Raw genomic sequence first — 15185 nt, forward strand, 5'->3', positions numbered from 1 at the left:
TCCATGTTTGTTCATGTGTAAGATATGGTTATAGATATTCATTCCATGTTTGTTCATGTGTAAGATATGGTTATAGATATTCATTCCATGTTTGTTCATGTGTAAGATATGGTTATAGATATTCATTCCATATTTGTTCATGTGTAAGATATGGTTATAGATATTCATTCCATGTTTGTTCATGTGTAAGATATGGTTATAGATATTCATTCCATGTTTGTTCATGTGTAAGATATGGTTATAGATATTCATTCCATATTTGTTCATGTGTAAGATATGGTTATAGATATTCATTCCATGTTTGTTCATGTGTAAGATATGGTTATAGATATTCATTCCATGTTTGTTCATGTGTAAGATATGGTTATAGATATTCATTCCATGTTTGTTCATGTGTAAGATATGGTTATAGATAATCATTCCATATTCGGTATCCATGAGTAAAGAAAAGTATGAGCCGATTATTTTGAAACTGGGATACCCAATGTTACCCAGTTAGCATAAAAAAATAGAAAAGCTAAAAATGATTCTTCGTCGCGTTTTTCTTTTCAAACTTTTCCCTCTCTGCATCTGTCTACCTCACTGTACCTTCTGTTTTTCTGTATTGAAAAGAATTTACATTTTTCTTTTTTGTCTAGATTGATTCATTGTTGAAAAATACGAATGAAGCCATCCAGTTGACTGTGGAGACAGATGCAAGTCCAATTGTTGGTGATTCTCCGTCCAAGGAGGCCAGTGGAAGTGTCTCCAGTTCTGAGCCAAGTTCACCCACAGAGATTGACGTGGATGGCGTGCGAGTACCGCTTAGACGGAAATCTTTGTTAAAAGCAAGGAAGTAAGGCTCTCTTCCATATTCTTTTCCAACATTTTTTAACGTATATCTTTGTTAATCTTTTGCTTGTATGTTCTCATCTTTCCTAACAGACTTCCTCGTGTGTCAGCTTTTGTGAAAGTGTTAACTTTTATACTTTTCTACAAATTATTTTTTAAGAAGGAATGAAAGAAAAAGTGCTCGGCTGATCTGCAGCCTTCAGTGTTCCTCTTTAACAGACATTGATAGCAAGAAGTTGTTTTAGTACCACCATAACTCTATGCCAAGTGTAAGGTGAAATTTCCATAAACAGTTTCTTTTCAAGAGTTTTTTTGTCTGTGGAACACATTGCCACAGGACTGATTCCCTGCTCATTACAACTAGGTTATTTTTAAATCCAGTATTACCAAATTCTTATGGGTTGTCAAATCAAAGTTCATACCATTGGTCAACGTCAGTACTCCCTTAGTGTTCCTCAGTTTTTGATTGACAGTCTTTTCCATCTTATCTGCATCCTTCAGTGGTTCTTGACCTTGATGAGTCATAATTCCAATAATAATAAAAAAAAACAAATCTTGGAATTGCTGGATTCGGCATTGAATAATGCGAAAAGGGTTGATATGCCAAAAAAAAACAAAAAAAAGATTACCCTAACAATAATCGCCCTGTTGGTTGAAGCTATAGAATTTGCCAACTGCATCTCTGCAGAGGGTAGAAGCCCCTTAACAAGGCAATCCGTTATGCCGTGGGCAGCAGCCCGTGATGTAAGAGGACAGGATCCTGGTGGCTGAGCAGCTGAGAACGATGGAGATAAAAGGTCATTTGCTGCAACACTTCACTTTAGCCTTACTTGGACTAGATGGGAGGTTGGAGAGGCCCAATTGATCAATCGGCTGGTCATGTCAACTTTACTTTATACAACCCATACTAAAACACAGAACTACCCCCCCCCCACTAATACATGATTAAACTACCCAACTAGGTTAGTAGAAAGTGGTGGCTGAGAGTCAATCAGAATGGAAGACACAAGCTAGACGACTGTTAAACACCTGAAAGTGACTCGATACTGGATCGAGCAACGGATGGTCCACCGGGGCTTGATGCTTCTTATGCTTCTGAATAAACTGTCCATGTAGACCTGAGATATTGAGGCAAATGGGCTTCCTCCCTCAACATGTTCCAATATTATCACTCCGAGGTGGCTTGGCAGCATGAACTATGAATAACAAACCTATGAATAACTTAAAAAAATACAAGAGAAAGTATGAAGCAATAGATGATGAGATACCCGTCTCAAAATTCTTAGTGCTGGAATCACTAAAGAAGGAGACTACACTCCTCTCAAAATTCTTAGTGCTGGAATCACTAAAGAAGGAGACTACACTCCTCTCAAAATTCTTAGTGCTGGAATCACTAAAGAAGGAGACTACACTCCTCTCAAAATTCTTAGTGCTGGAATCACTAAAGAAGGAGACTACACTCCTCTCAAAATTCTTAGTGCTGGAATCACTAAAGAAGGAGACTACACTCCTCTCAAAATTCTTAGTGCTGGAATCACTAAAGAAGGAGACTACACTCCTCTCAAAATTCTTAGTGCTGGAATCACTAAAGAAGGAGACTACACTCCTCTCAAAATTCTTAGTGCTGGAATCACTAAAGAAGGAGACTACACTCCTCTCAAAATTCTTAGTGCTGGAATCACTAAAGAAGGAGACTACACTCCTCTCAAAATTCTTAGTGCTGGAATCACTAAAGAAGGAGACTACACTCCTTTCAAAATTCCAAAAATAATATCGCAAAAAATTAACCTTAAATCAGTAAAGAAGCTATGTGATGGCACTTTATTGGTAGAAGTGAATAAAAAAAGGACGTCGAATTATTACTCAACATGAAAATCCTTGACGAAATAAAAGTATATCCGCATGAAAAGCTAAATATGTCGAAAGGGATGATACGGAGCCAAAAATTAACCCTATGCTCAATCGAAGAGATAAAAACCGCATTAAAAGACAGAGGAGTTATTGAAGCAAAAACAGTTATAGTTAAAAAAGAAGGCAAACAGATTGAAACAAGAACATATATCAATTCACTTTCAAAGGCTGAATAATATCCAAAGAATTAAAGATTGGATATACAGTAGAGAAAGTGGAACAATATATCCCCCCCCCCTCCACTAAAATGCTTTAAATGCTTGAAATTTGGGCATGGTCAAGATGAATGAGGAGGAAACCCAACATGTGGGAGTTGTGAGGAGAAAAAAACCTAACCATGAAACAAAAGACTGTACTAAACAATTCAATTGTGCAAATTGCCAAGGCAATCATGCAGCATACTCTAGAGAGTGTAATATATGGAAAACAGAGATTATGGAGGTGAAATATAGGAGAAATATCTCATTTCCAGAAGCCAAAAAAAATTATAGAAGATTATATGGGAAAACAAACCTACACTGATGTTGTTCAAACCCTTCAAATTCCAAATGATTATGAAACAAAATTCAATGAATTTATTAATAAAGTAATGAAGCTGGAACTCGAAGATATCCAAAATTTTGTACAGAAATTAAAATGAGCCATACCAAAAACATTGGAACCAGAACAAATAAGGAAAAATATTACTAATTTCACACTTGCTATTCAACTTGAAAGATTAATCCAAAACACAGAAAGGTCTCCAAAACAAACTGAGCAAACCCTATGACAAGACTCATCAAAACCTAAGGACAAGCACTAGGAAACAAATAATGAAAAAGACTTCCTCACAGAATGGGAACATTCTGAGTGACACAAAAATGTGAAAACAAGAGAAATAAATAAGAAACCCTTCCCCACACTAAATAAGTTTGAGAGATTAGGAAATATGAACTGGGATGATCAAACTGAAGAACAAGAATCCCACCAAGATAAAGAATACCAAAACAGAAAAGGCATTCAAGAAAAGAAAACAGAAGAGAAAGAATATAATAAAGAGCACAAAAAAAAAGACCATTGATATCAATAAAAAAAAAAAAAAAAACAATCGACACTGAAAACATGATTGTAAATGACCAAATCTCACAAACTAGTCTATATGAAACAAAAGAAAAACACAAATCAGGAAAAAATAGAAGTTCTGGAACAGAATCCTCAAATATCCAGAATAATTTAAAAAAAAAAAAAAAAAAAAGAAAAGATAAATAATATAATCCAGTGGAATTGTCATGGTTTAAAGGCAAACCTAACTGAATTCACTATTCTACTTGATAAATTACTCCCAGTAGTAATCTGTCTCCAAAAAACCTTTATGAAATTAGATGACAACATGAAAATAGAAAACTACAATCAATATAACCATATACATGATACTAGAGGTACATCCATTCTTATTAGAAACGACATATCCCAATGTCAAATACAGCTGAATACAAAACTGCAGGCTACTGCAATAAAAGCAGCACTTCACAAAACTATCAACATTTGCTAGTTATACATACCTCCCAATGAAAGCATTACAGAGACAGAGTTGAGCAAACTAATATGATAACTTCCAAAGCCATACATCCTTATGGGAGATTTAAACAGCCATAATGAGATATGGGAAAGTGGAAAAAAACAAGCAAAACTATAGAAAACCTATTAAATAGTGAAAACCTATATTTGTTTAATGATAAAACACACACTTATTTACACCCAGGAACTGGTACATTCACATCAGTTGACTTAACATTATGTGATCCAACAATTTCCTTGAATTACAAATGGAATGTACTAGAACATTCACATGGAAGTGATCACTTCTCCATTATACTTGAAAATAATGATCCAATGCCAGAAAACAAAATACCTCAATGGAACCTACAGGAAGAAGGCTGATTGGAAAAAATTCCAAAATTTATGTTGGACTTAACTAATATCAGAAAATAATTAAAACCAAAATAATATCACATATTTTACGAATACACTGTATAACATTGCTGAGGAATGCATTCCAAAAAGCTCTACCTCCCCAAAGCATAATAAACCCTGGTTTGACGAAAAATGCAAAGCAGTGATCAGAATTTGTCGAACTATACTAAGGAAATTTCAAAAAGAACCAACTAAAGAAAATCTCGGTAAATATCAAAACAGTACAGCTAAAGCTCGCAAAACCATTAAAGAATTGAAGTGAACAATATGTAAAAACTGTATATAAAAAATAAATACAAATACAAAAAAGTTTGGGGCATGATCCCAAAAATTTAATGGAAAAATAACAGCCAAACACCTAACATATAATAACAAAATAATTACTAGCAAGAAAGAAATGAAAGTTTGTCTTGCTGAAACTGTTGCAAAAACTCCTCCCCCAAAAACCCAAACAAAAAATTTCAAATTATTAAGGAAAAAGTAGAAAAATACAATCAGTCATTCTCGAAAAACGAATTGAAAATATCCCTAAGCAAAGCTCATGACTCAGCCCTGACCAAATCCACTATCAATTTACAAAACAACTTCCTGGTATATCTACAGACTACTTACTGCAAATATTCAATAATATTTGGGAAAGTTAAAATATGGAGAGAGGCCACGGCGATCTCTATATCTAAATTATCTAAAGACTCTACAAATCCCATGAATACCTATAGCACTCACTAGCTGTATTTCCAAAGTAATGGAAGAAATGATTAACAGCAGACTAGTATGGTACCTTGAGACAAATAATCTGATTACAGATTATCAGTCAGGATTTAGGAAGAAAAGAAGCCCCATGGACCACTTGATTTGGCTAAAAACCTTCATTAGAAAAGCTTTTATCAGGAAAGAACACCTAACACCTTTTTCAGTATTGAAAAAGCTTATGATACAGCATGGAGGTATGGCATAAAATATTTACAAGAACTAGGATTAAAAGGCACAATACCAATTTTCATCACAAACTTCATAAATGATAGACAATTTAATGTACAACTGGATGGTACCCTATCTATTAGGAAAAAACAAGAAACAGGGGTATCACAAGGAAGTATCCTGTCTGCCATATTTTTTAGCATCAAAATAAATAACATTGTTAAAAATATAAATGTAGGAACAGAATGTGCTTCCTATGTGGATAATTTCCTGATTTGTTATAGATCAAAATATATTCCACAGATAGAACGCCATTTACAACTGTGTCTAAACAAAATAAATGAATGGACAACAAAAAATGGGTTTAAATTTTTAAAAGAAAAAATAAGCCATCAATTTCTGCCAAATTCAGAAAATGCACCATGACCCAATATTGAAACTTGACAATGAAATTATACCTGTAGTTGATCAATATAAGTACTTTTCATTTTTGATAAGAAGCTAACATTCATTCTTCATATCAAATACCTCAAACAAAAATACAACAAAGCCATCCAACTCTTAAAGATAGTAGCACAGACTGGGATGCAGACAAAGACACAATAATTAAATTATACAGATCCCTTGTTAGATCAAAGCTGGATTATGGATGCTATATTTAAGGATCTGCAAAAAGGAATTAGACACAATATATTACCAAGGGCTAAGATTGGCTCTAGGAGCCTTCCACACCTTCCCAATGGAAAGCTTATATATGTAGAGACAGATGAACCCCCATTATCACTTAGAAAAAAATTAGGACTACAGTATTATACAAAATTGGCATCATGTCCAACTAATCCTGCTTATAAATGTGTCTTCCATCCCCAATACAAAAAACTTTTTTGATAGGAAAGAAAATGTTATAAAACCATTTAGTATGGAAGAATCTCTAAGTAAAGCCAAGATAAACATTGCAATAATACACAAATCTGTAAAACCTAAATATTCCCCTTGGCTGACAAAACCAGAAATAATATCAGACCTAATTAAGTATCCCAAAACAAAAACCAATCTAATCCTATACCAAGAAAAATTCCAAATAATCAAAGATAAATATCCCAAGAACTCAACAATTTATAGAGACGGTCTAAAGATGGAGATAGCGTTGGATGTGCAGCCATACACAATAAAACAATCCTAATCAAAAGATCATCAGGCAAAGCATCCATCTACAGTGCCAAAGTCAAATGCCATTGGTATGGCACGTGATCTTGTAGAATCTTCTAAAGATGAAGTATTGCTATGGCACTTGACTTTATGGAATCTTCTAAAGATAAAGAATTCATTATCTGGTCAGATGCCAGATCAGTACTCGTAATACTGGAAAACAGGAAACTGAAGAACCCAGTAATCACCAAAATCCTAAATAGAATTGATGATATTTCCAAAAATAAAAATGTCCTTCTGTGTTGGATATCCAGTCATACAAACGTAAACGGTAACAACAGAGCTGACAAAGCAGCAAAAGCAGCATTAAAATGGGCCCCAACCAAAGATAAGATCCCCCATATACTGATTTCAAACAAACTAATAAATATATTAGAAATACATGACAAGAGTTGTGGAGTTCCTGTACTAAAAACAAACTGTACCAAATCAAGGAACACATAGGAAAACAGAAACCAAACAAAAGAATGACCAAAAAGGAGGAAGTTATAATAACAAGACTCCGAATTGGTCATACCTCTATCACACACTCCTACTTACTCAAAGAAGAGAAAGCCATACACAGCCAATCATATACTGACAAGATGTGAAAATAAGTCGCCTAAATCTATATAATGAGAAAATTTTAAAGGACATATTCACTCATGTAGACCCAACTACTCTCCTTAAATATCTGAAAATAACAGGGTTACTCAACAAAATAAAAAAAAAATTTAAAAAATATTACCTTATTTAACTATAAACATAGACACTGAACACCAGATACCTGGATACATAAAACTTATAATTTATTATGTATATAGTTATATGACCAAAATTGTTAAAAAAAAAAAAAAAAAAAGACTTTGGCATTAAATGAACACTAAGATTGATATGCCATAAAACCAACCAACTAAATATTAACTTCAACTGTATTTCTCGCGGTTAATGTTGGCAGTGTGGTTTGTTCCTTGCTAATGGAGTCAGAGATGGCTTTGTGGCTTGGTTCGCATCTTCTGATCAGCTGTAATCGTAACTCCTTGCACTGATGATTCCTGAAAGGATGAAACGTAGGTATTAAAATAATTATAGTAATATATATTATTATTAAAATAATTATAGTAATATATATTATTATTAAAATAATTATAGTAATATATATTATTATTAAAATAATTATAGTAATATATATTATTATTAAAATGATTATAGTAATTTATATTATTATTAAAATGATTATAGTAATATATATTATTATTAAAATAATTATAGTAATATATATTATTAAAATAATTATAGTAATATATATTATTATTAAAATAATTATAGTAATATATATTAACATAATTATAGTAATATATATTATTAAAATAATTATAGTAATATATATTATTAAAATAATTATAGTAATATATATTATTATTAAAATAATTATAGTAATATATACTATTAAAATAATTATAGTAATATATATTATTATTAAAATGATTATAGTAATATATATTATTATTATTAAAATGATTATAGTAATATATATTATTATTAAACCATGCATGTTTCCTCTAGTCTCCACACACCTCTTTTTGTTTTATGCTCATCTCCCTCTTCCATAAATGTTGTCTTGCTCAGTAATTTTTTGAAACACATTTCAGTTATAGTCCCTCAAAGCGGAGAAGCAAGTCTCCATCGCCAGCTCCTCCTACCAGACAGAAGACCCTAGAATTGACAAGGGCCCATTCCTTCCGTTCACAGCCACAGTCACACAGAGTATTCCGCTCCAGTGATTTACAATCAGGGGAAGTGTTAGGGAAAGGATTCTATGGTCAAGCTATTAAGGTAAGATAATCATTTGCTTTCAAATTTAAGGAAAACTAAAATATATTTTATATATAGCTTATTCACTGACACATAGCCCTTACATTATTTGAGTTATTGTTTTTTTTTTTTTGTTCATTTTTCTTCTCTTTTGTTCTCTTCTGTGTATTAATATTATTCTATTTTATTTTTATTTTATGCGTTCATGTGTGTATGTGTTTCTCATCTATACATGGCTTACATATTCTATATTTTTATTTTACTTTTTTATGAATAATAATAAAATAAATAAAAATTAAGTTTTATTTATCATCCTGTATAATTTAAAAAATATGAAAAAAAAAATGTTAAAATGATGTTAATATATCTCTGGCAATGTCGGATAGGTACAGTCAGTCTAATAATAAAAATAAAAATTTGATCAGCTTAGCAGCCAATAACTGACAAAAGTAGTTTCAGAACATGATTTAAACTTTACTGATTGAATAGCGACTCCAAACACAATAGGCTTCCTGAGACAAAATGCACCTACATTAAGTTTCCGTTTTTGTTTTCTATCCTCTTTTGTAAAACTTAAATATGTTCTACAAAAACAAAAAACCCCTCCCTCCCTTCCTTCCCCCCCACATTCTTTTTGTTTCTTTTATTTTTGTCATTCCACCCCTACTTCCCTACTGATTCCCTAACTTTAAAATACCAACCAAAATAATAAAAACAATTAAACTAAAGTCCATAAATAAATATTTAAAAAAAAACAAATGGAAATGAAAAATTTTTCAAATCGATCAAGATTCCACTAGACCCTGTCGGCAGGGCATCAGAATATGCCGACTGCCCCCCTGCACAGAGTAGAAATCCCTCAATGGGGCTACCTGTTGGCCATGAGTAGCGACCTGTAATGCCATTAGGACAGGATCCTGGTGGTTGAGACTTGGAGGTCAGATTTTAGTACCCCCACTTCTCAACACACCATTTTGGCCCTTACTGGGCTAGACGGGCGGTCGGATGGGCCCGATCCGATCAACTGGCTGGTCACGTCTAGCGCACCACTTATACACATATAATCTACACAAAACCTAAATACTACACAACATTCTCCCATCAACACAGATCCATAAATAAGTGGTGAAAACGGTGGCTAAGGGTCAATTGTATATAATGAACAAAAACTAGACATGGCTGTTTTCCTCTAATATTTCCCATTTTCTACTTGGATGAGAAAAATTAAGAAACACAAATGCTTGAAGTCTACATTATATGCAAGTATACCATTCCTGTAACCCTGTTGTAGCCAGGGTGAATGGGTTATCCCCCTGTGTGCATCCCAAATAGGGCTCCGAGGTGGGTGGGGAGCAGGAATGATGAACCCACAAACAATCCTAATGAGTTACAAAACATCAAGTAAAAAAAAGACTGCTAGACACTTCGGATAGCGACTCGACTGAGGAACAAGATATATATCCAAATTTTATAATAATGGAATCCACTGAAGAAACACCATTAACCAAACTTTCCCCCTTTAAGATAGAGAAAATATTATCTAAAAATATAAAACCCAAAATGGTTCAAAAATTAAGAAATGGCACTCTGCTAATAGAAATCTTCACAAAACAATAAGCGGATGAACTCCTAAAATGGAAACATTTCGATAATATAAAAATAAAAACATACCCCCACAAAACACTGAACACATGCAAAGGAGTGGTAAAAAGCCATGAACTTTCACTTTGTCCCATTGATGAAATACGTTCATATCTGAAAGAACAGAGCGTAACAGACATTAGACGAATTCAAATAAAAAAAAAATGGAGAAATGATAAACACACACACATACATACTAACCTTTTACCAACAAAAATCCCACCAGAAATAAAAATAGCCTATGAGAAAGTGAAAGTCGAAACTTACATCCCCAACCCACTGCGTTGCTTCAAATGTAAAAAATTTGGCCACCATCAGAATCGATGCACATGCCACCCAGTGTGTGGAAGGTGCGGAGAAAATGACAACCACACCAACTGTCAAAAAACTCCCAAATGTACCAACTGTAAAGAAAATCACAGTGCTTACTCAAAAAATTGTGAAATTTGGAAAAAATCATCTACCCAGAAGCAAGGAAAAAAGTTGAAACAATCAAATATTCAGAAATAACAAAAAAGAATACTCCTAATACTAATAAGCACAACAATTATCACACAACAAACTTAGACATTAAAATCCAAGACCTCACCGACCAAATCAAAATATTAATAAACACAATTGAAGAAATGAAAAAAATAAATATAAACAAAACCTCACTGGAACCAAAAACCCAAACACCACGCTCAATAGAAACAATCCCTTTAGCCGAAAAAGAAAACAAAAAAAAGCAAACACCAAAAAACATACCAGAGGAAAAAAGAAACAAAATAGCAGAAAAAAAAAATTCAATGGACAAGTCACGTTCACTCTCCAGGCCAAAAGACACTCCCCTGGGTGTTCAGAAAGAGGTAGACATGCCAAAGGATCCCCCAGAAAGAAGGGGCCGGCGGAACAGCGAAACAACCTCTGCGGCACATGAACCTAAACTCCCCAACACACTATGACCACGCTCACAATCCAAAAGTAGAGATAAACAAAAAAACACTATGCCTCTAGGACTCGAAAACCAAGAAGTCATGGAGACTGAGGAATCAAAACATATCCCTCTTACCCCATGAACCTATAAATGACGATAAATAAGGAAAAATAAATAAATAAAAGCAATACCCATGCAAAACCTTACAAATCATAACAAAACAACATTCTTACAATGGATCTGCAGAGGACTAAAACCTAATCACGAAGAAATACTAGAAATCATCAACAAACACAATCCAGTAGCAATATATGTCTACAAGAAACACTAAAAGAAAATATGTCTACAAGAAACACTACTCAAAGAAAATCACAACTACAAATTCAAAGAATATTACATGTACAAAATATGTCTACAAGAAACACTACTCAAAGAAAATCACAACTACAAATTCAAAGAATATTACATGTACGACAAAATATGTCTACAAGAAACACTACTCAAAGAAAATCACAACTACAAATTCAAAGAATATTGCATGTACAACAAAATATGTCTACAAGAAAAACTACTCAAAGAAAATCACAACTACAAATTCAAAGAATATAACATGTACGACAAAACCCATATATCTACAACAAATAGAGCAATCGGAGGAGTGTCCATACTAATCAAAAACACTATGCATCACACAATCCTCCAATTAAACACTGAATTACAAGCAATAGTACTAACGGCTAACCTACACCGCAAAATCACAATCTGCTCCATATACATTCCACCAAATCAGCCAATAAAAAAAAAAGAAATAGACATGCTAATTAACCAACTCCCACCCCCATTTATAATAATGGGAGATTTTAATGCGCACAGCGACCGTTGGGGAAGTAATCAAAACAACAACAAAGGCAATATAATAACTGAAATCCTAAATACAACAAACCTATGTATACTAAACCTACATGCACCCAGCCAATGGATCCATGTCTGTAATAGACTTAACAATATGCACTCCATCCATTTACATGGACTTCCATTGGGATGTACTCGAAGATCAACACGGAAGTGATCACTATCCCATCATACTTAAAAGTAATCAAAAAATATCGGAAGAAAAAGTCCCAAAATGGAAATTACATAAAGCCAACTGGGAAACATTTACCAATCTATGCAGAACAGAATTAGACACAAACATTCTAAATAAAGAACCACTAAAACATTTCACACAAACCTTAAACAATATTGCCACCAAAACAATACCCAAAACTTCAACAAACCCCACAAAAAAATCAAACCCTTGGTTTAATGAAACCTGCAAAAAAGCTGTCAAAGAAAGAAAAAAAAACACTTAAAAAATTAAAACAAAACCCTACAACAATTAACTTACAAAAATATAGAGAGATGCGTGCCAAAGCACGATACACCATAAAACAAAGCAAAAAAACATCCTGGAAAAACTATATTTCACAGCTAAACAACAAAACACCAACTAAAAAAACATGGAATATAATAAAGAAAATAGCTGGAAAAGAAACACAAAATGCCATAAACTATTTAATTAAAACTGATGGAACAAAATGCATAAACAAAAAAGAAATAATTAATTTACTAGCTGAAGAATTCTACAAAAATTCATCAAACAAACATTACTCAACATCATTCCAAATTCATAAAGAAACAGCAGAAAGAGAAAAACTTAAGTTTACAACTAATAACAAAGAAACATACAACATACCATTCAACATAAAAAAACTAAAAAGAGCAATAAATAAAAGCAGAAATACAACTCCAGGTCCAGACGATATACATTATCAATTCCTAAAACAACTACCAGGGTCATCTTTGAAACTGTTGCTTAACATATATAACAAAATATGGAACACAGGAGAAATACCAAAATCCGTGTTTGAATTAACCATCATACCAATTGCCAAACCAAATAAAAATGCAAGTAACCCAACCAGTTACAGACCCATAACCCTAACCAACTGCCTCTCCAAAACTATGGAAAGGATGATAAATAACCGCTTAATGTGGTACCTGAAAAAAAACAACCTCTTATCAAAATATCAGAGTGGATATAGACAAAAACAAAGCACAAACGACCAAATAGTACGACTAGAATCATTTATTAGAGACGGTTTCATACGCTGACACCACGTGGTGGCAGTCTTTTTCGACATCCAAAAAGCCTACGATACAACTTGGAAATATGGAATTCTAAGGGACATACACAATATGGGAATAAGAGGAAATATGGCAATATTTATACAAAACTTCCTGTCTCAAAGATACTACAAAGTACGACAAGGAAACACACTATCAGATCAATACGAGCAAGAAGCAGGAGTGCCACAAGGTAGCATATTATCCACCACCATTTTCTTAATTAAAATAAATGAAATTACACAAATTGTCGACGCACAATTTGAAAGATCATTATTTGTAGATGACTTTTCAATTGCATATTCTGCATTAAATATAACAATTGAAAGAAAGATGCAGCAATGCTTAAACAAAATAGAAAACTGGATTGATAAAAATGGATTCAAGTTGGCACAAAATAAAACCGTCTGTATTCATTTCTGCAGAAAACAAAAATATCATTTAGACCCACAACTACAAATACAAGGAAACCCAATCCCAATAGCACAACACACGAAATTTCTAGGTATCACACTGGACAATAAACTTAATTTCAATAAGCATATCACTAACTTAAAGCAAAAATGCCAAAAAGCAATGAAAATTTAAAAGTAATATCAAAAACAGACTGGGGAGCAGACCAAGACACAATGTTAAAAATATACCAGGCACACATAAGATCAAAATTAGATTATGGATGCATCACATATAGCTCCATCCGTAAATCCTATCTCCAAAAATTATTAACCATACAAAACCAAGGATTAAGACTTAGTCTGGGAGCATATCAAACATCACCCATGGAAAGCCTATACATAGAAGCCAATGAACCCCCTCTACATTTAAGATGGCAGAAATTAATAACACAATACGCAATAAAACTACAAAGTGATCCAAACAACCCAACACACAAAAAAACCTTCAACCTACAATATACAAACTTTTATACCAGCAAACCAAAAAACATACCTTCTTTCGGATATCGCATCAAAGAAATATTAACTCAAATTAACGAAAACCCTAGTCACACACACAGTAAGCAACAAACCACCATGGACTTTGAAAGATCCAAGCACTGATCTGACTCTTACTAAATACCAAAAAAACAATACCAACAACTTAATAAATAAAAGCCACTTCGACGAACTCAGAGAAAAGTACCTACAACACAAAGAAATATACACTGATGGAGCCAAAACAAAAAAGGAACAGGTGCGGCATGTACAGATGGAAAGAACCATCTCCAAATAAGACTTCCCATCGACGCATCAATATACACAGCAGAACTACAGGCAATCAAAATGGCACTTGAATTAAGAACGACAATAAGAAAAAATTCATTATATATACCGATTCTTTGTCATGCATCTTAGCTCTAAGAGGAGAAGAACTAGAGCATCCTTATATATTAGATATAATGAACAAATACAATGAAATTATTGCAAAAGGTAAAGAAATAATGTTAGCCTGGATACCAAGTCATGTTGGTATTTCAGGCAATGAAGAAGTTGACAAATTAGCCAAAGAAGCCATTAGCAAAAATATAACAAACATCAAAATACCATACACAGATTTCAGCAGAAAAATAAGGGAATATAACAAAAATAAGTGGCAAACAGAATGGGACACATATACCCAAAACAAACTACACAAGCACCAACCCATAATAAAACACAAAAACAAAACAACAATAAAACAACGAAGAGAAAATATTGTTCTAAACAGAATCAGAATCGGACATAACCAAATTAACACACTCACACCTAGTCGAAGCAACAGAAAAAACAAAATGCACTTTCTGTGACAAACAGATGACAATAAAACATTAACAGAATGTCAAAAATATGAAACTATCAGAAATAAA

General features: G+C 33.1%; 1 protein-coding gene across 5 annotated transcripts in view; it reads left to right on the forward strand.

Annotated features, from left to right (window-relative positions):
• The window catches only part of LOC145242406 (LIM domain kinase 1-like), a 339107-nt gene that overhangs the window by 303513 nt on the left and 20409 nt on the right, over positions 1–15185 (forward strand). For all 5 annotated transcript variants that reach the window (XM_080105436.1, XM_080105438.1, XM_080105439.1 and 2 more), the window contains exons 6-7: positions 639–835; positions 8457–8640. In XM_080105436.1, coding sequence (XP_079961562.1) covers positions 639–835; positions 8457–8640 — 381 coding nt within the window. The remainder of the gene's footprint in view (positions 1–638; positions 836–8456; positions 8641–15185) is intronic.

This window comes from Euprymna scolopes, chromosome 21 (genome assembly GCF_053919585.1).
Source record: "Euprymna scolopes isolate OS-2025 chromosome 21, ASM5391958v1, whole genome shotgun sequence".
Taxonomy (NCBI): domain Eukaryota; kingdom Metazoa; phylum Mollusca; class Cephalopoda; order Sepiida; family Sepiolidae; genus Euprymna; species Euprymna scolopes.